The sequence below is a fragment of the Mizuhopecten yessoensis genome, unplaced genomic scaffold, assembly GCF_002113885.1.
Source record: "Mizuhopecten yessoensis strain PY_sf001 unplaced genomic scaffold, ASM211388v2 scaffold8123, whole genome shotgun sequence".
In the NCBI taxonomy this organism is placed as follows: domain Eukaryota; kingdom Metazoa; phylum Mollusca; class Bivalvia; order Pectinida; family Pectinidae; genus Mizuhopecten; species Mizuhopecten yessoensis.
Window position 1 is genome coordinate 2725587 of NW_018407390.1, and position 23345 is coordinate 2748931.

The 23345-nt window shown below is 34.7% G+C and overlaps 1 protein-coding gene across 1 annotated transcript in view; it reads right to left on the reverse strand.

The window, feature by feature from the left end:
* Nucleotides 1–16812, reverse strand: part of LOC110455033 — a 33318-nt gene extending 16506 nt beyond the window's left edge. Inside the window, exon 1 of the mRNA XM_021504923.1 lies at nt 16229–16812. Within this exon, the coding sequence (XP_021360598.1) occupies nt 16229–16364 (136 nt within the window). The 5' untranslated portion in view covers nt 16365–16812. The remainder of the gene's footprint in view (nt 1–16228) is intronic.
* Nucleotides 16813–23345: the final 6533 nt, after the last annotated feature.

Genomic DNA, 23345 nt, shown 5'->3' on the forward strand with positions numbered 1-23345 from the left:
GGCGTTACAGACTACGTAAGTACGGACAGAACGAGTAACGCTGTCACTTGGACGGTGATAAGGGCGTTACAGACTACGTAAGTACGGACAGAACGAGTAACACTGTCACTTGGACGGTGATAAAGGCGTTACAGACTACGTAAGTACGGACAGAACGAGTAACGCTGTCACTTGGACGGTGATAAGGGCGTTACAGACTACGTAAGTACGGACAGAACGAGTAACGCTGTCACTTGGACGGTGATAAAGGCGTTACAGACTACGTAAGTACGGACAGAACGAGTAACGCTGTCACTTGGGCGGTGATAAGGGCGTTACAGACTACGTAAGTGCGGACAGAACGATATATTTCATCAAACTTCCATTGCTCATCTTTTATGAAGAAGAAAAACATCATTTTTATTTAAAAAATCATGCTGATGTAATCAAAGACAGGTAATATTTTTTAGCCTTATTACAAGTTTTCATCGAGGTTGTAGTTAAAGGCAGATCACAAATTGAACATGAGAGACCATCAATGAACTAACACCCGGATTGCTGAATGGTACGATTAGGTTAACGGTGAGCTTTGACCTTTAGGATGTTAATAAGAATCAACATCAAAGAAGTAAACCATCCTTTGAAAACGGTTTTCTATACCTTCTTTGTCTTTTTGCCATCTTTCTGAAAGTATTTGTTATTCAAACATGATGCCAATATTGGTACAGCAATCCCAACATAACTTCACTTAATAATAGGATACTGACAAAGTCGATTTCACGATAGGAAACCCTCGTCGGTATGAAAATAAAAAGAACGGAATGTAGACAACTTCAAACGGGAATATAACAATGTATCTTCACTTTGCAAACATTGTTCAAAATGTCAATTCACTTCACAAGCAGCCGCGCATTAATCTTGGTTTCTAATAGCCTTTACTCATTCAACGGATATTTCACTAAATTACATGGGACGGTCTTCTCAACGCTTAATTTGAATATTTTATCAAATGATATATTTGCATTTAACTGATTTCGTGGTGTTATCATGCATACAACCGATGGACTATCATGCACTTCTAATATGATCAAAGGTATAGAATGAACAGCAATTACTACAGACAAAACGTATTGAAATATACGGCACATAAAATTAAACAATGAATGCATACTCACTGTTAGGTTAGATAGCAGACTCTAACTTCTGATGATTTATAGACATGAAACACGTTTTGTTTCCATAAAAAGCGTCAGCTATCGTTTAACATAAAAAATAGCTATTAACATATTTTATAGGTGCTACAATGTCTCCCTTCCGTTTGTCCTTTGATATACAGGGCGGTAGACTCTACTCCTAGACTATTGTTATAATGATCCCTTTGGAGTAGTGGCTACGGTTTAAAGATACATACTTTATTAAATTGGTAAATTTATAGTATTTAAGTAATTTTACACACCTCCCCTTCTGCTTCGATATATTTAAAATTAATTTAGTTTTCCAGTTTTTGGGTCATTACATCACCTGTAAGACGTACAAGGACTATTATTTTCGTTATTGTGTTACGCCCTTATATATACCCGACCACATTATGAAAACCGGAAATGCCTAAGGAAGCACCGACTGTTTCTAAAATATACCACAATAAAAGGGAACAGAGAAAGTCCTATGACTATGTAGGGGACTCCACATCAATTACCTCTTAGGATCACAGATGCCGTTATGCAGGTATAATTATTTTATAACATGATAACAATCGCGAATCATGCACGTGCAATGTTTATCTCTCCAAATATAGGAGTTAACGGCACACGTCTAACTTAACACGCGTCCAATTCAACGAAAGGGAAACACCACGTGAATGTCCTTTTCTCCAAACATGTAAGTGTAAACACAACTAGATAGCCGTTCTCGTACCACACTCCACCTCCCTCCCATCAATCTCTGTAATCCTCCCTCCACCACCCTCCACCTCCCTCCTAATCAATCTCTGTAGTCATCCCTTTGTCTGCTGTTTAAGTGTACCAATACGCTCATCTCTATGTACCGAAATATCAAAACGAAAAAAGTCGTTTTAAACAGACACGCTTGGAAAGGTTATGTTAGTTTGATTGATGATCGTAAACAATAATCAGCAGCGTTCCCAAAATATAGGTGACTGCTTCCAACCATCTTGCACGCACAAGTTTTGCCCACAAGCAAACATGCTAAGATAACCTCAGAAAACATCCTTCTATATTCAACTAAAAACATAATAGGATCTGAGTTTAAATTTAATCCATATATTACTTGAATCGATCTGTATTACGAGACTCTGTCATCGTCTATGCCTACACAACTGCAGAATTATACCACTATCACAACCGTGCTGCATCTTGTTGGGATTTAAGTACTGAAGTAAGGCTGACTTTGCAGAGCCAGAAAGTGACCTTCTCCTCGCCTTATATACAGCCATTGAAGTAGAAATTTTGATGTTAACTAATCAACAGTGCAACCAACTTGACAACTACATTATACGCCATCTGTCCATCACCACCGCCTTCATTCCATTGTACTTTCTTCTATTATGTTACATCACACAATGGCATATGTAAAATAATGACATAACCTCATATTTTGTTCCAACACAACTGGTGTAAACTATACAAATTATATAATTTAAGATAACCAGAAAACATATCGAATGTGTTTTTTAGTTTACATTCTTTTGTAGATTAAATCTTTCTAAAACACCTCCGCTGCCAACAATATGATAGTTACCAAATAGGGAAACGATGTCTCTAAAAAGAGGGCGTGAATTCAATTCCGCCGGAACAGCAGTTCCTGACCTTGTAAAGTTTTGCATGGTCTACAGATTGGTAGCTTAAAAAAAGAAACAGGCTGATATTTAATCGTGTGCGATCAAGAAACAAGCGCTAACAAACCTTGCTCTGAAATCAGATAAACTTCCTAGTAAAACAATTGGGGTTATTAAGGATATTCAATATCAAATTGTAGAGAATGGCAATAAAACGGACCATCCCAATAGAAAACAATTAACGATTTACACATGCCGTATTTTCATCGATTTTCCTTTTCATTGAATAGAGTATTTTATTGACGTACGTGAGATTTCGAAATCGTCTGTTTACAGCTGCAAGGAAATTTCTCTAGGGTATTACACAACTCTAAAAGGAGACACTGGTAATATGAACTACTATACTGTTACCAGGTAGCATTAAGATAGACAATTATTGTTATACAATGTAAGAGTATCATCTATCACGAGCCTACTCGGCGTATAAGACATTTTTTTCCCCTCAAATATTTAGCGACTATCACTTTACACTGCGTGGGACGGCCATCCTAACACGCCATTCGTATATTTGATCAGATTATAAATACTATTCTTATTTCAAGCATTCGGGGCTATTTCATATAAAAAAATCGATTCTTCGAATATCTAATCAATCAAAACAAAATAGAATTCGGATGTCGATACCTAATGTTTGATATCAAGAACTATCTTCAATAGAGCTCAACTTTTTGATATCAAAAATGATTCCTCGGTATAAAAATGGATATATATATATAGTCAACTGTCACTCTTTATGATTGCAATATACATTTGCTTTGTCCTCTCGTTTTCGATTACGGATGACAAGTCAAGTTTCTGAAAATTGAACAGATACCAAGCAAAAGGGTATTGCCGAAAGCAAGACGACATTACCCAACGAATGTCGTAAGGTCTTATTCGCATTTGGTGATCATGAAGAAGCAGTAACTTGCTTTTGACATTGTATTCAAATGCTTTCAGCGTTTCTGGTCAATGAAGTGTCGAGGTGTGCTCCTATGTTAAGTACAAATCGGACAGCGGGAATAGTGTAGGCACCAACCATCTGATTTCCTCATCTGGTGCTATCGCGTGAAGAGGCGATCTGCCTTATCTTGGAACAGTTTCAGCATTGACGCTCATCGACAAACAACATTTGTTTTCTACCGAGCAACAATCCAGGGTAAGAGTTAAAGTATCGTTCTGCATACACTCTTATGTAATAGTGAATAACTGGATTCGTTCATTCTTAAAACTCTGTAAGTATCGCAAGAGTTGCAACATAAAACCACTCCGACTTTGCATGCCTTTATTAAACCAAACCAACCCAGTCCTCCTGATTAATAACGATATAAACAACAAAAATATGTATTTGTGAACAATCTTTCAAATCGCGCACATAGATAAAGTAAAGTCCAGCAACAGCAGAAATATCGGAGTGATTTACGAGAGACAATGCCATCTTGATAAGATTAGCAATAAAACGGACCATCCCGATAGCAAGAATTTACCTATTACTACTGGCTGCACTTGAATTGATTTTCCTTTTTATTGAATAGACTGTTCAAATGACGTATGTGAGATGTCAAAAATAGTCTAAGAAACTTTTTACGATATTTCCGTATCATCTCCAGGGCAATACACAATTCCAAAAGAGGACACCGACTGTTTAAACTAATACACAGCGACCAGATAAGATTAAAATATAAATGAAAATGATTACACATCCTTCGAATATATCGAGTTCCTGAAAGCTGGAGCCAGTTTATGTTATATTTAGTTCAGCAATTTATTATTCAATTTGAATTTCTCTCATGTCATACTGTTTGATGAAGATATGTCGTAGCCCTTAGGTTAGGGACTGTTTGCCGACTGGTCTGCTAGTTCACCCTGATCGATATAACATAAGGTTTAGTAGAGGTATAAATTGGTGTTATTGTGATTGATTTATAAGTACACTTTTAGCATAAGAGTTGTAAATGTTAGTTGTTAGGAAATCACAGTCGTCACGAGAATATAAGAAACGTGTCGAAGCATCAGCTAACGACATTATTTTTTTAATCACAATACTCCGACTGACCAATCCCAAAAATACATACCTGGAAAGAGTCATGCATCTATGTCTACCTCTGACGACAGCAGGTAGTTATCATACATATCTCTCTCCACGTGTGGCATCAGCAAGTACCTATCACATACATTGTCTACGTTTGATGTTGGCTAGTTGATATATATATTAACATTTAATCCTTGCAGATCATCAAAAATAATTGGGTTGCTTTATCCCATTGCTTGACCGTTAGGGAAAAGTTATACTGGGTCCGATTAAGATGTTATTTATAATATCTTCAACGTGGGAGACATCAAAATAGCAGCAACACTGCAGCAATTAATTATCGTTATTATCAGTTATGATAATCATAACAATAAAGTGCACAGACATTGATGTGCAACTTTTGGAGTTGACAGAAATGCACACACAGTTTTAGGTTTAGAAAAGTGGAAGACATTACCATACCTAGGTTTCAAGTTAATTAAGACATTGCTGCAGTTGTTTTTCTATAGTATTCATGTTTTTATCTGTAACAAATAAGAGGTCATCCTTTGGTTGAATTTAATCAAATGACAGAACGCTAAAATGTTATTAATATAAAGGATACTCCTATGTACAATATATATTCTTTAGGTTCTTGTTTGATGTTTGCGATTCAATCTAATATCATTCAATGTGCAACCAGCAGAGCAGAATGCCGAGAGAAAGATGTTTTTTGCGCATATCTTCATTAAACACATCTTGGTTCCTGTTGATGTTTTAGCGTGTTTTTTTTACCTTTTAGCCCTTGGTTTATGTTTGATGTATTCGTTTTTTATGTTGTTTGTTCATCGCTTATGGATCGTAAAACAATATAGAAATAAGCAAAACAACTCAATCTCGTTGTATTCCACAGTGTCTTGGCAACAGGTATAGGAAAAAAATCAAATTTAGAGTTAAGCAATATTACAAAATATTACCTCTAAATATCAGATTGTATGATATTGGGACATGTGGTGATACAAGATTAGAAAATGTCCGAGCGGCTTTCCCGGTTTAACCTGCTGATTTTAAACTTCATTTTAAATATTTCAACCACCAGAATAAACACAGAAACCATGAAAATGCGTTTGAACTGGCCATCATTTTGCTCCGTTTACATGTAATTACCTGTACATTTTAATGTTGTTATCGTTGACCAGTTTAATACTACAGTCAGAAGTATATACTGTAACTTTTGGAATGAAAACAGGTATTTGCTACAAATAACTTAAACAATTTTCGTACTATTTTATTGTATCTCGTTGTGTTTGCGTATTAATGGATTACACTGCAATGGTATAATCAATAAACTTCACAAGGCGAGTTAGGTTTAAGATGTGCATATACGAATGGAGAGTAATACCTATTTTTTTGTGTGTTTTGGCGTATCCTGTGGTTATTTCTCTCACTTTTAACTCTATTCTATTCAAGATAACTCGTATATCGTTTACTCCATTGATTATGGATTGTTTTTTCTTTTTAAATTTCATTGTCATGTAACTTATCGGTCAATTGAAGTTGTGTAATTCCTTATATGCGCAACAGCAATGAAAAATAATATCATACTTTATAATCGCTAGTAACGAAACGAAATATAATATAATTTACTGTATATATTCATTTATTATGTATATATAACAAAAACAAAGCATAAGGCATGAAGATCGTGTGTTGATTCAAATGTACATATGAAAGGTACGCAAGGTTTATATATGTACACTTATTCATGCAATTGAGATCTTTTAGAATCACCATTCTTAAAAACGCTCACCATTTCTTTTTTATCATTTAATTGTAATTTGATAATAGTATTTGTATATCACACTTGGGAATTATTGTTTCCTTTCATTATGTAATTGTTTCAGTATGTTTGTTGGTTACACAAATAGTCAACACGGCAAATTAAGTCAATTATTAATTTTTTAAACATATTTTTGTTCCTTTTGAAATTCGCTGTATCTTTATTTAAAGCATAAATTTGGCCTAATATTGATTAATCACAGCTATCAATAGGCCTGTTCAATACAGATTAAAATGAGACTTATTGGCGATGTTAAAGACGACCACGTAGGGAATACCGTCACTGGGATAACATGTGACTCTGCATTTACATGTTATTGTACCAATGAAACGAATATAGGAAATGATGAGATGTAGTCATTTAAATGAAACAGTCACCAAAAAATCAGTTTCTTAATTAAGTCTTAGATAAGTCTATGCGGATAAGACGGTAATATGAATTGTAATGGGGCAATCTTGTTCAAAGCGCAATCAGTCTCATAGCAATACTGATAAAATAACTGTAATTATTCTCAAAAAAAAAATAAAAAAAATAAACTGGACGCAAAGGAATAATAAAATCTATCAAATTCAGAACAAGACAACGTAATTATTACTGCTTCAGAAGCCCAGTAAAATATCAGTTTTTAATACTTATGTGAATAGATTGCTATGCGATTGCTAATCATACATTGTACGAAGGACCGTTTACGGACATGATTAAGTCGTCATAAAGCAATTTTCTTTAGATGTGAAGCCCTGTACAACAATCTAATTCACTGTTAATATATATGTAGTGGCTTTGTTCAATCATACAGCTCGTCACACAGGTAAGATGGTCTCTGTATTTAATCTAAAATAGTCTTAATTGCAAATGTGATTAATCCTTTTCGCCGATCCCTAAAACAAATCGTATCTACAGCTAAAGGTTGTAAAGATAGCATTTAAATGTTATATTTTCTATTCCGTATCATTCCCCGGTGAATAATTTAAATTATTATAAATGATCGTTATGTCCAATGTTTTTAATTTCCGATATGAACTGGAGATAATCTATAGTGTCACAGATTCAGGTAGCAGATGTGTCCTAGTAGAGTAATAATCCTTCTTTACGTCTTAAAAGGATTGTTTTCTTCCAATTTACAGTTTTAAGCTCTACGTCATGTTCCATGAATAGTGATTGCATTTTCTTTATGCCGATACAATTTTTGTATATGATATGGTCACTGTGTTTGTTCTCGGAATGAACAAAATATGGAGGATCATCACTGCCAACCAGTTGGCTGGACCAGTATTGAGACCTAAGAGCGATTGATGTAATGAGTTTGAGCTTCAAGAGTTAGTATGTGTATGGCATAAATCACAATGATCTGTGTTCCTTTCTATATCAAATATATCATACAATAATTATATAAAATAGTTAAGTTATCTGAATAGGTGATCTAACCGAGGATACTACCTGATACGATGACTGTATATCTGCTGTATATGATTGGTTAACACTTACATCGTGTATCCATACAATTAGGTGTACGTCACATTATCAAGACCATCTTATGGATATAAAGTACATGTAATTAAGCGACGCCTTTCTTTGATATACAATTGTTTTCCATGAATTGTAAATGGAGTAAAGTGTAAATAAAATATACGAACCGAACCCATGTTTCAAGAGTATCACAAGTGAATAGACTGATCATTATTCAATGTCTATACATTGTGAACTACAACGGCAATCTTTTTGGATAGTCTTATTTATTATAACCGTGGTTAATTGATCTAGATCCTAATAACTCACAAACCCTCTACTAAATAGCATAGCTTTAAATTTCCATTTCTACATAGATGTTATCGTGACTATTGACTAAGTCCATATTGATATTGTGCTAAACGTTCACTCTATGGTTGGTTTGTACGTAAACACTCCTAACGAGTTCAGTCGATCCCTTCCGCAAATGGATTTCCTCTTTAATAAAGAGGAAACATATGCATATACAGGGTCCATGCATAATGCCGTTTCACCATGTTCCGAAACAAACATGGGATTAGGAACACGTGACATAAGCCTTGCATAGCTCATCATCTTGCTCATTGATTTTACGGTAGGTGACGTGATTTGTAATCTGTGTGTATTGAACGCTTGTAAATAAGAAGACACTGGTAAACACCCAAGAGATGTGAATTACACGGGTTTGAGTTACGCAATAATTGTAAATTTCCATTTATAGATGCAACAAATGCTGATGAAAACGCAAAATGTGAAATCTTTAATAACTTCTTATAAGAACTCTAAACCAGATGATAATAAAACGCCCTATCAACGAGATTAATTTGAAGACAGCAAATATGAGCCTTTGTTCAGCCTATACAATGGCCTTAAGTGTTATACTGTATGATTTTATGGCTCAATACCATCTTGTAATCTATTCTTTTGTCAGTTGACGGCGACTGTAGGTATGTTTAATGTGTGACGTTAACTAGCACCTCTTAATATGATTAAACCAGACTCTGATGGTAGAAAATCAAACTAATCAACCGTCAATAAAAACCTGAAGGAGCATGCTGCGTTTTCTATAATTTCCCGGAAATTATGATGCTACAATCATAATAGAATTGTCTGGTGTCTCTTGAATAAGGTGCGGTGAAAGTATGCAAATGTCGCAAATGAAAACTCGTTTAGTTTGGTGTGTAAATTGTGCGCCATATGGTTCATTATGGTATAATTTTTAAAAAGGAATACGTTAAGGTTTTGCAAATTCAGATGGAAAGAAAGACAAAAATGAAAAATACTCTGCATTGTAACTGCCAAGAGGAACGTGAATTTAGGCAGGATCGCCATAAACAACGTCCCCAAAGAAATCGGAAGGTTTTTTTAGAGTGAATCATTAGTTTATTGATTTATTGATTTACAATATCTCAATATCTCAACCGCAATACAAAAAAGAACAATTAAAAGGATGTTAAACCCGAACAAAAACAAGATAACAACGTCAATCTTAAACTGTGCAATCTATAATTTATAGAGAATGAATTATGAAATATGTGAATATTATAGAAGACAGGATATACTAGTTATATTTGGAAAGATTCTCATGTATCGTATTGCAACTTCTTCTGTCCGTCGTCCTCTGTCCGTCCTTTAATAGATCACCTTTCACAAGCAATGAATCAATTTTAATGAAATCGTGAAGGACGTCTTCATGGACGAAAAGGGTAATTTGATAGAATCAAGTAGCTTTTACTGATAGTGATTATTTTATTTTTTCGAGGTCACAGATCCCAAATCACTCCCGATCCATAATAAATCTGCTGCAATAATTGGGATATTTATCATTTCTTAAATCCGTTTTGTTTCCTGGCGGCCTGTTTGGGAATGGTTCACTAACTGCCGTAGTGTTGAATGTTCGCTCAGCTGAGGAAGCAATAGATTCTGTCCAGAGGTCGGGACATACCAAGTCCTTGAAAATTGTAGTTAAACATTGATAAACGTTCAGCATTTAGCTGCTTAATCGCAACAACTGCTTTACCCTTTGTCAGTATAATTTGACCGAGTGGAATGCTGTGCTAGATACCCTCGACATGGTTTTTCAGAAAGTTCGCACAATAAAGTCGGCATCAGATCTGAGCTATCGAAACCAACAGAACGCCTCGAGCGACCAAAGACACACAGACACATATATTACACGCATGGGGACCTTAATGACCTAATGTATTAATAGTATGTTACAACCAATGAAACCGAACCAAGCGAATCTAAAGTTAACCGTCCATATTTGCTATGCATGTATTATTTTGCTTTGTCACGTCACAGCAACAAAAACAATGTATCACAGATCAGATGTTCATTAAGGACCATGGACCTCGTGCTGAAAAAACCGTATATTGTATTAATTTCTTGCTTTTTATAAGGTGGAAGCATATATGAGTGATGTAAATTCTCTCCGCGAATCTCAACATGTCACAGGAAGAAACGTTGTAATGGTACTTTTACGTTTTCAATGTGGGTTTTATAGTCCTTCCTTGAATTGAACCTTATTTATTTGCTCGTTCATGTCAGTTTTTGAATTTGTACTGTTGGTTTTGTTCTTGTTGTCTTTTTCCACGATATTTTGAGTTCACGTCTATTTTTACTTATTTGCTTTGAAATCTTAATAAAACGCGGTATTTGTTAACAAAATTGATTTTGAGATAGAACTTGACTCGCTCTTCTCTGATGATTTCGTTGTGCTGTCCTGACGTACGCAGTCCTATCTACATCAATAATATGGCGGCTGAAAAGAAATAAAACTGACGTGTACGTTGTGTAGGACCCATCATCGATAAACAATAACCCGAACAACTTATAGATAAGATAAGAACAGACTGAAAATAACGATTCAGTGTTAACATCGTCATTAGCATGTCAACACTTAGAAAGAAACAGGACCAAAGATGAAAGCAATTTACTCCTATGTGTCAATAGCTGTCCATGTAGTCTGGACAAATATATATGCACTTTTCTTTCAGTAAAACCAAGTAATAATAGTTTCATTTTTATACCTCCTACACATTTTCTTGCTGCTGAAGGAACAACATATGGTGAACCATACTGACAAATTGCATAGATTAACTCACAGTCAGTGATTGACAATATGGCGACAGAGATGGTCACATGGTTCAAGGTTTATTTTTCAAATTAAATATCAATCTATGGAAACGAAAACTATCGTTTGCTGATTTTAAAGTAAATGTTATGTTTATGCATGGTTTAGGAAACATATCCTGTCTGCCGTATCAAAAATATATTCAGGTATGAAAATGTAAAAAGCTAACAGGAGTTCTCATACAAAAGAAGAAAGGTAAATGGAAGTGAGAGTCCGGAGAAGGGCAAACAACCATTACTGCTCTCATGACGTAAACATTGAACATATGGAACCTGACATTGTGAGCAAATAGACGTTTGAATGTACTGTGATTAATTTACGATGACGCATATAATTAAATTACCAACCCTCTAAGGTCACGACGAAACCCTAGCACGAAGCATTTGCTAAACTATTTAGACTTCATTTTTTTTTTTATTAGAATTTCCTATTTTGAGAACACGTCATAGTGACGTAAAGTACAGTTGTAATTGCAATACATATTCCCTAGGAATGTTATGCATCGAACATTAAAGCTTGCTATGTACACACTGAGTATGATGATGCTAAGTATCCGAGATCAAACGTCACATTTGGTGCAGTAATCAATGTCTTAAGTGACGTAATGTAATACACCTGCAGCGTCGATGTATCTATTTTATTTGTGCTATGGTAATCCATCTTCACGAAAATGAAACATATTTCCTATACAGTTACGCCTATCATTTAAATTAATGTTTTATACATTCAATGACATTTTCTTAATATTTTATACATGTGTCAACTCTCAAAATCTCTTCATATATTTCGAGATTTTTTTCTCCGTTATAACTTAGATTGCAGTACGGCTCGATAATAATATGCGTGTGATTTGGAGGGATGGGGTGGTGGTGATCGGGATGGGGTGGTGGTAATCGGGATGGGGTGTCACCGTGTGAAAGAGACACCGCGTTAGATATAGAAGGATATTGATTCAGTTTATCAAGACCGCCGTCTCGTTTTAAATCCTTTTTGCATCGAACCATATGGAAACCTCTATGTGGAAGCAAACAAACGCCAGCCAAAATATCGCACAACAGAATTCTGACAGCAGGTTTCTTCACAGGTAAACTGAAATCCAGACAGCCTAGCTAAACAGTCAGTATTTAATCTCAGTTATAACTATCTTTCGACTTATTATTTTTTCATAATTTTGCATACGACTTCAAAACTATGAAGACAATTCGGATTATTACCCATCGTCAATTAATGTTTGCCATTACAACCCGAACTCTTCATTGCACGAATCGGTAGACTTGAGTAAAATCACTATGACACAATATCGAGAAGTATCATAATCTTCCGTGCGTGCGCTGTTTGTTTCGTAACTTCTGGCTATATTTTAACCAGTAAAACGTCTATTTACACAAGTGATTTGTTTCTTTATTCTTTTGATCAACGTCCCATTACCAGCTTCTGTCATTGAATTAATGTTATCAATCTGACTTGAAGACTGATGAAGTTGTAAACAACATAAAATGACCATTCCTGACAATATAGTCTGATGCATTGTCAGTTAAGTACTACTTAGGTCTAACAAGTTAATCTTTAAAGATGTTCTCATATCGAACATGCCCCTTACGTCAAAAGGATTTTCAGGTCCTGTCACCTGACCTTTATTTGGGTTCCCGGTCTGTCGGAACTAATGGGGATCAGAGGAAATGAGGAACGTAGATCAGGCTTCGCGCTGCTAAAAAAGCACTTAAATACCGATGTACATCTTGACGTTATATACTTCCTTACTCTGATTTCAAACCTTTCATAGCAAACTGTAATGCAACGAACTGACAGAGATTATGAAGTTGTTTGTGATATAACCAAGCTTTTGACACAAGTACAGCAGAGCAGACCGCCTCAGACAAGACTGAGCGAAGGCTATTCCTACGCAGTCTTATATTTTACGACCGAGGAATAGTCTAAATGTCAGCCATATACGATCGAACTTTTACTGTCAAAACTTGTATTCTTGAATGTGCCCTTTCAAACAAAACCAAGCGTAGAACAAACCTGCTTGGTGTTGTTTATTTGTCATTAATTAATGGTGGTATACCTTCAGTTGATCGTTAACGAGATAATATATAATACAACCTACTCGTTCTGTTTTTGTTTTCTTTTCTGTTCCTATTGGACGTTATTCTCGCCCCGTCTTCACCGTACTCATACTTAAGCATGGATTTTCAGGTCAACTTTCTTGTGACTTGCTTCAATCATGTGACACGGTATAAAATTAAGTGTAAACATAAGAAACAGTATTCGGCTTTGAGTCTATCCAACGTTCATCCAAAATTATTTATCAAAATGTGAATTATTATGAATTGATCACAAGGACATGAAATTTGACTTGAGCACAGTAACTGAATTTGAGCATGAGAACGGTTTTATGAATACGGCCCAAGGATTGGTAACAAAAACGCCTTTATCAGTCAACCATTTGACAAGGAATTTGATGGTATGAACCTTTAGATTATAAAATAAATTTGAAATTGAGCAATAAATTATTTGCCATGGGAAAGATTTAAACATACATTAGAGTTTTGGACCTCATTGTCTAACACTGACGTAGTTTAGTTTAAAGTTTGTCGTGTTTTCTCCTAATTGAATTACTTAATGTGACATGCAACCAATTCTAAGCGCCATTCGTTGACAGTGAAAATCAATATTCAGAAGAAAAAAACATACCAATATTGCAACATTGATTTTACTGCATTTTTCTTCTGTCATTTTTTTCTAGCATGCTATAATAGTGGATTTACCAGTGGAAGGGAAAGTTATTTCGGTTACGTGACATTCACATAACTTCCGTTACTAATAACAGTTCGTGCCGCTTTGAATCATTTAAGTCGAAAAAATCAGTTCTTAGTTTTCTTCATCTACTAATACATTTTCTAATATGCGTTTCCTTACATTGTATTTCTAGGGATGATTTTGAGCTTCAATTAGCAGAACGTCAAATTAACGGCATTCGTCAAAACGATTTTTTTCAATAAATCTTTATCTTTAAATGATCATTTTAGTCTTTACAGGACACCTAACCATGAAATCAGCTCTTATGGGTATACGACTTAAGGGTTATATAATAAAACACGGGAATCACACTTTATGAGACAAAACATAGCAAAAGCTCTGATAACTGTCAGCGATATATCAGGCACAATCTGATTTATTTAATAAAGGGTTTCGGCTACGTTGTGGAATAGCTTACCATCTGCTATTAAAAAGGCAAATACCATGGGCTAATTCAAGAGAGACATCAATACTCACCAGTTCACGTCTGCATTTTAGGCTTTATGCAAAGACGTCATGTAAATTCCACCCATTATTTATTCCTTTATGTGCATGTTGCGATGATTATCTACTTGTCTAATGTATAAAAGTGATTGTAAGTCTTTATTTTTGTTTCACAATCATAACTAATACTATTATCCATATATTGTAAAGCGCCTTAGAGTAGTTTTACAAATTATATAGGCGCTATATAAATGTTGTATATTATTATTTATTTATTTAATTTCAAACCTAAAATATTGATAACGTACAATGTATATTGAAAGTTTTGGATTTTCAGTCTTAAACACTGACCACATGTAATACAGCCACATGTAATGCAGCCACCTGTATTACAGCCACATGTAATACAGCCACACGCAATACAGCCACATGTAATACAGCCATATGTGTTACAGGCACATGTAATACAGCCATATGTAATACAGCCAAATGTAACAAAGCCACATGCTTTCGTTTAGATATATAATTGGGATTGGACCTCTACATTGCTCTCTATATTAAGAACACAAGTTGTATTTTCCATAAAGTGTCTCTCGAGTCAGTCCCTATGTAGCTAACTTGAAAATCAAATAAGATCGGAGAAGATATCTTGTTATTCACAAACACAAAAATAAAAGCAAAATGTTGCATACAATTGATGCTGACATTCACTCTCTTAATTACTACTATTATGCAACCAGTAAAAGACGTTCACAAGAAAAAACGAAACCTTGCAAGACTTCTCGATTACTAAGAGGTATTTAAAAGTCATAGGTCATTAACTTCAGTGTGGAATATGGCTATAATTTCTCCTTTAATGATTTCTTCAAATGATGTTTTACTATTTACGATATGAACGAGTTTTACATTAACAATATAAGGTTATACAAATTAGGGTTTTAAGACAAGGTACAGAACATGTTGAGATTTACAATGCCAACCATTCGAAAGCATAATATAAACAGCTTCTTAGATTTGAAGTCGATTTGGTTTAACGGCATGTCCTAACTTGTTCGTCTCAAATATCCCTTTTAGTGAACCATTAACCCTTCGACTTATTATTAGTTCTATCGCCATTTTACCACCATTATGAACACATTTTGTCAATTTATTCAGTCCTGTTTGCCCAGATATATAGCGAGGTCCTAATGTTGAGTCGGAGTCACCTGAGAAAAACCACGTGGTCGGACAGGTGACTCTCTACTTATTTTCATTTACTGTAAAATCACGTTAAAGACTAAGTTATATTTATCAATTAATTGTTTGATATTTTGAAAGTTTTAACCAACGGTACGTATACTGAAACTGTATTCATCTTACCTTTTAAGGAAATTCAGTGACACAATCCGATATTGATATGGAAAACCAACACAAAGTGACAATTCACAGTATGTGTACGATTTAAGTAATTTTGATGAAAAAAGAGATTTGTCAGTGCTGCAAATAGGGATGCAATAGTGATGCCAGGAATTTACAAAACAAGCCAAACTGACAACGAAAGGAAAATTTAAAAAATTAAACAAGCACAAGCTGCCATTAAGATGAAAATAAAATACTCATAGAATAAAGATGGAGGTAGAATATGTGACGAAAGTAATACCCCTCACAACAAAATATAGATAAATTCAATATTATTAGAAAAAAATGACATTTTCTTACCTTCAAAAAAATATGAGTCATCTGGCAGAGAGTCTGTGAATAAGTCTATTTGTTTGCTGGGGTAACAGTGCGCAATAGTAGAGAGTATTACCACCACCACCGCCACGTACGAACACACGTATATGTTTGGCTGCATCCTTTTTCTGTCAACGTTTTCAGAATAGTGTCACTCAGGTCCAAAGTTTATCAAACAGTCTACAATCCCAATGTAAGTTGTTGCCAATGATACTAACGTGAGCCTGTATAGGAAATATGTTTTTCTGTTTAAACGTTTTAACTGTGCTATCTCAAAAACTTCATTTCATAGAGATGGTATGTCACTTTTATAGATCTATTTACAACTGTCAATAAAGGAGTGATCGTTTGGAAAGAGACTTGTCAACTGGTCAGATGAAGTTGAAATGTACGCTAATATAGCATTTATATATGCATGTGTGTATACAAACACTGTCGCGGAGCCTAGTCAATAATTCAGCGTACTAACCACACACGCGCGTGTAGGTTTCATTATTGCGACAGACCAGTAAGAATCAGATTTCACAGTCGAAATACGGGGGCGCTTTCAAGTGCAAATTATCTTTGGTTTTCAATGAAACTCGTTACGTACATAATCTAGCAGTCACGTGACTTATTTCCTTCCCACGGAATATAGTCTACAGCCATTGGACAGGTACGTAGCGGACAGATTGGATTGAAGCAAAATTGGGTTGCCAAGCTGTAACACGAAATGTCAATTATACTAATTTGTTTACGCTTATTTGTGTGGCTTTCTACTTGATCCCTGGACTCTTTGCTCTTTTACAAGCGCCCGGAGAATACTGATCATTGTCCCTCGGGTGATCTGTTTCATTCTGTCGCTACCATAGCTGCCTACTCGTATGCCTACCACTGGACATTTACAGTCGCCAGGGAGCAAGCTGCAAACAGCGATTCTAGTAAATTACATTAAATGAGGGAGCCATGCACGACAAATAACACACAACCATCCCGGAAGGCGATTTGTTAAAGTAGCTAGAGGGATCAGTTTTACTACACTCTCCGAATAGATATAAAACTTGAAACAGACTCCTATGAGATGAACCACACCATAATCAGTAGGCTACAAACAGTACTAGATGTCGTTATTACACTCGCAGAGAGCAGACTGTTTGAATCCCCAGACGGCTGATTTCTTACTTACATACTTACAAGTACAACCATATAAGAAGAATCACAGATGTCAACTAGCAACTACACAAATGTACTTAAATCCACAGTGTCATATATACTTATTACGGATGAACAATTGATATTTATACGAATCTACCAATACAACCCTATCTGTTAAACTACAGACGCATTGAATAAAATAACACTTTCCGGACAAAAGCATTCCCCATGAAACATATTTGAAGCCAAATAACTTTGGTTTAAACATATTTTAGGTGGAATATTTATTTCTTAGGGATAGGAACCAATAGAAAACCCCAGAAACGTACTTTTCATTAAACTGTATTTACCGTCAACTTAATTTTATTAATAGAAAAATCTGGCGGAGTAGTTTGACGTTCATGGAGATATATTCCTAATGACAAACATTGTTATCCAGATATAAAAATACGTAAGATATATTTCGAAAAGTGATTAGGTATTTTTTCATCTTTTGGGTATTAGATAATAAGTAGTTAAAGTAAGATAGCTTATAGTTGATGTCTGGCAATATGTTTGGTACTCCAAAATAATCACATAAATGTTTTTATCTAATTTAAGACCTAACAATGAAGTTGTGATTTGGCGCTGCTACGAAACCAAGCATGAACTTATATGTTAATAGGACATTAAACAAAATAAATAAAACCAAACCAAACCAAACTAAACACAATGTTGTCAGACATTGCCTCGCTTCAGTCTTTGGTTGTAGTCCTTGATGATCTCTGTGTTTGCTCTGAAGTCTCATCAGTAATTGTTATTATTGTATCTTATTTGAATTCTAACTTTTTGTGTTGAAAATATTATTTTTGAATGTTAATCTGAGTTATACCTTTTTCTATTACAACCATTAACGGTGTATGTGTGGTGTATTGCGCAATAACAAATGGTTTGGGCGATATTTTTTCATTTTTCATTCTTATCTATTGTACGATTACCTATTTAGTGAAAATCATACATGCGTTGTCCCTGGAAGAAACAAATCAGTGCTAAACGAAACACCGAAGACGTGACACGTTTGATAAACTTAAATAGATGTTAGATTGTTTGAAATGAATATGTATCTGTTTTATCTAAATTAGATCAAAGCAATAACATGCGATTGAGGAGTGTTTAAAACACATTTACAGAACATGTCAAAAGGATCGTATTTTAGTTTCCAGCAACCATTTTCATATAAATACATAATACATTCTCTTAAAGCTTAACGGGATTATCAAAATACAGCGTAACAGATGCATCAACAACTGAAGATAGCTTTACTGCGAAAGAAGAAATGAACAAAGCTTATATAGAAAACAGGCTTGATGATTAAAAAGGATCATTAACAGTCATTTGAAAAAATACATGTGTGCATATACCAGTTTTAACAATTACAAAAACAATCCGTGCAATTCATATATTACAGTAACGACTCCATAAAGAACGCACGATGCTTACTGCAACACTTGGAATATTTGTCCCCTATCATATCCTTCTGTGTCCTACGGAACTAAGATGGGATGGGGCGTACGAAGCTTATTATATGGAGCCTCTTGGGTGGATGGTTTCTTCTGTATATTCTTTTTGAAACTTGGAGAAACCAAAATTGAGCTGCGGCTTATGCAGAAGACACGGTAGAATTCTGCTGGGCTCACTCTTACGATAGTATACGCCCCCTGCAGGTTGGAAAAGAGAATACATGTTGTTTCCCACTTCGTGTATTTGTACGAGCAGACTTGTGTGGGACCCCTGGAGAATCTGGTGTTTTCCAAAAGCTTAGTGAGCATTTAAGATATGAAACCTGATTTACTGGTACAATCATAACATTTGGAAATTATAGTTTTTTCGTTTCTCACTCACGCACACTTTCTTTTCGGTTGTCCCTTCCGAGACACCTGTTTTCATATAACCATAGCTGTTGTGAGGGATACAAACTCCAACCAACAACGATAGTGTACAGTGGGTCGGTACACTATCGCTGTAGTCTTTACCAGGTATTTCCTTTCTGCGGACCAGCAACATAGATGGATGCGTCCTAAATTATTCAACATCAATTATATACCATCAATCGTGACATAATATCATGGGTTTAACAAGGAATATTTGATGCTTGAAAGTCAACATATCTCAGTAAAACAGGTTTAATTAACCACCTATTGGCTTCCATTAAAACAGCTTGTGCATTCAAAGGACACCAAAACAAAAACAAAACAAAAGAAGAATTTAACAAAAACAAAACACAACGGAGATGAAACAGAGAAGTTGAACCTCATACCTCTCAGGTACAACGCTTTAACTGTCACCAAGATGATATTACATTATAAAGCCATGCGACTGTCTGTATATAAGCCATGCTAATTTGATCAGTTGGCACGTTTGCCATAGAGCTTTAGAATGATATCAACAGTGTCTTAAAGTAGTAGGTAATTGTCAAGATATCTAAATTAAAAGAAGGCTCTGGTACATTAAATTTTAGGTTTTTGGGGGTCAATTATAAGACATCTCATCCAGATTTGGTATTCTCAAATAGTGTCGTTATAAATGTCAAAAATCATAAACATCTTGGTCTGCTTTTTAATAGTCGTGGATCATGGTCTGATCAAGTTAATTATATATATGGAAAAAGCTGTACAAAACTACAAATAATACGAATGCTCAAACAAAAGCTAGATAGAAAATCTCTTGAAATAATTTATAAATCTTGTATAAGACCAACACTTGAATATGCTTGTGCTGTGTGGAATAATTGCACCCAGGGTGAAAGTGACTTATTGGAATCAGTCCAGTTAGAATGTCTCAGAATTATATCAGGTTTGAGAAGAGGTACAAGTCATAACTTAATATATAAGGAATTTGGTGTAGATAAACTAAAAAAAAGACGTGATAATTACCAATGTATATTATTTTTCAAGATACTGCAGCATGACTGTCCTGACCATCTTTATGATTGTATCTTACCATATTTTAATAATGATATTAATCCTCGCCTTAGACATCATAGAAACTTTATTGTTCCCTTGTGCAGAACCAACTTGTATAAAAATAGCTTTTTTCCTAGAATGATGTCTCTATGGAATAGGCCAGACTGTATTTTTCCAAAACTCACTACATTGAGCCAGTTAAAACTGGAATTACTTAAGGAAAGCACATACGTTTTGCAACCATCTAACTGTACGGATATTTTTAAATACGGTGGCTCCAGGAAGTTGAATATAACTTTATGTCAACTACGGAATAAAGTCAGCCAATTAAAATCAGATTTATATAATGATCATCTTACAGATAATCCTAAGTGTGACTGTGGTTTTATTATTGAAGATGCAAATCACTTCTTCCTCAATTGCCCCAAATATATAGATGAAAGACAAGTTTTATTCAATGCTTTATCTAATTACAACGAAATTGACAACATCATCTTAAATACTGTTACTTTCACTAAGGGTGATATGAACCTTAGCAGTGAATCAAATAAATTTATTCTCTCATGTGTTCTGGAGTTTATTGACAAATCTGGAAGATTTTAACTTAAACTATACTAAAAATTACATTACAATGTGTTTGTATTTGCTATGTTATAACAATAGGTGTAATTGGGAAGGATGGCACTGTGTATAGTGACAGTGTCTTTGAAGTGCCTCCAACCAAACACTAGGTTATTAATAATTGAAGTAAATAGACTATATTAATTGAAATGGTAAAATCTATGATATTCTAGTTACATGCATTATTTTTTGTGAACATGTATTAAATGGTTCTAGTATTCTCCTATTAATTCGAACATATACTACATCTTCTCTATAATACTCTCTCTCTCTATATATATGTATATATATGAATGTATGAAATGTGTGTATTTTCTCTGGAAAGGGCTCTTATAGGCAATGCCTGTGCCTAATCCAATTGTATTTTTTTGAATACAATAAAATTGATTTGAAATGAAATTATAAGGTACGAAAGACATCAGCTGGAATAACCGATTCATTACATCACCTTGTAGAATATAGGATGGTCATTGGCTGATTACCTAAGTGCTCTTGTGTGAAGTCGCTGAGCTGCATGGTACTACAGTTTATATAGAAAGGTACTACACTTCTATTATCAGACATGTACTAAACTTTGGTCCCATTCAGGCGTTATAATTGATAGACGTCATTAACACCAAACTTATCTCCCTGTTTGAAGGATGATGTGTTATACTACAATCATAACAGATTTCCTGCAGGAAAAGATCCTCCCTATTTAACAACATTAAATGTCGTCCAAAACGTTCATCATATTGACAATGTCATCATATGTGGATTTTTTATTGGCTGAACTAATGTTGATGAAAATATTGTTTGGCAAAAGGAAATGATTTCCTCAATCATGCAATTCATATTTTTGCAGAAATCGGAAATCCGTTTTAGTGTGTTACATAAAATCCCAATCAAGAATTTCCCGTGAGAAATCATGATCGATGATTCTTAATCGTTTAACAGCTTCTGTCAGAAAAGACCGTATGACAAACCAACAATTGGAAACAGTTCATTTCTAGATTGCTTTTTCATTAAGGTAACATATACCAAATTTAATTCGATTCTGTATATCATAAAATATTTTCGATTTATTCTATATAATTATAAGATATATTATACAGTAATTGCATGTAAAGAGTTATCTTTCTTGAAAAACTTCACAATAGTGAAATAGGTAGCCGGGTTCCTGAAAGTACAGAAAAATGGACACATGTGACTCATTGATAAAAAAAACTGAATTCATGCCTGGATTGCTTTGAAATACTTTCATATTGAGAGAACACACTGTTCTGTCAATAATAAACATGCAATATTTATCAGTTTAATATTGAACATTAGAATATGCGAAAATTGTGATACTGTCTCCCTACATTGGATTTTCAACTAGGGATGCACTTCCTTTTTCCGTTTATCAATACACTCCTATGACCTTAATACTGTAGGGCTATTTATTTTCTTGTGCTTCGTTGACAAAATCAACGGTGTAGTTCAGAAATCGAAATTTCAACAGAATACCAAATGTTTAGTACATTTAATATAATGTGTACATTGTAGGTCTTCTTAGTATTTTTCTTCATATAAATATAATGTCTTTCGGTGTTTGTTTTAATTCGTTTTTTATTCCTCCTTTAGAGTGCCACCTCAGCAAAATGCCATGCCAAAGACAAACAGCATATCGTTCCGTCGGATCATATTATACTGACAACAGGAAAACAAGTCCTTGCGATGCTGACTTCAGACTGAACGTCAACTAGAAATCAGCACGTATCACTTTCATGGACTTTGATTTGAACCCATGACTTTCAACGCACTCAACACTGAAGCTTCAAGGAAGGCATTACCAAGTGAGACAACTTTCAAGAAAAATATAAAGATCGTAATCGTTGCGAAGAATGCATTAGATTTATTTGTCCAAAAAAGAGGGAACAAAAGCAAATCTTCAATTCTGCAGGGGTTTCCCGACACAGGCTCCTTCCTACGAATCATGGAGTGGGTAACAGCAGTTATCAAGGGGAAGCAAAACGCAGTGTAAATAAAAGAAAGACAAAAATACATGACAGATATTGCAATTGGTACATCAGATCACATTTGGTGTCATACATATCTTCTAAGTGAATGATATAGAAGAAAACTTCGGAATACGACGGTGTCTGTATGGTCATATCAAACATTAAATCATGCAGTAGTGTCTACCAGGCCAATCTTATTCTCACGTTCTCGAACAATTACGGCGGTATCCATGGAAAAGCCATCAACATGTGTTAGTATATATATGAGATGTATATGAGATATGTTATGTAGCGTACATGCTATATCATATAGGACATGATACACCAAAAACAGATCATACGATATGTGATATAACTGATTATATTTGGTTTGGTTTTATTGGATTACCGGCCAATTAGTAGCACTAAGGTCTTTTAAGTACG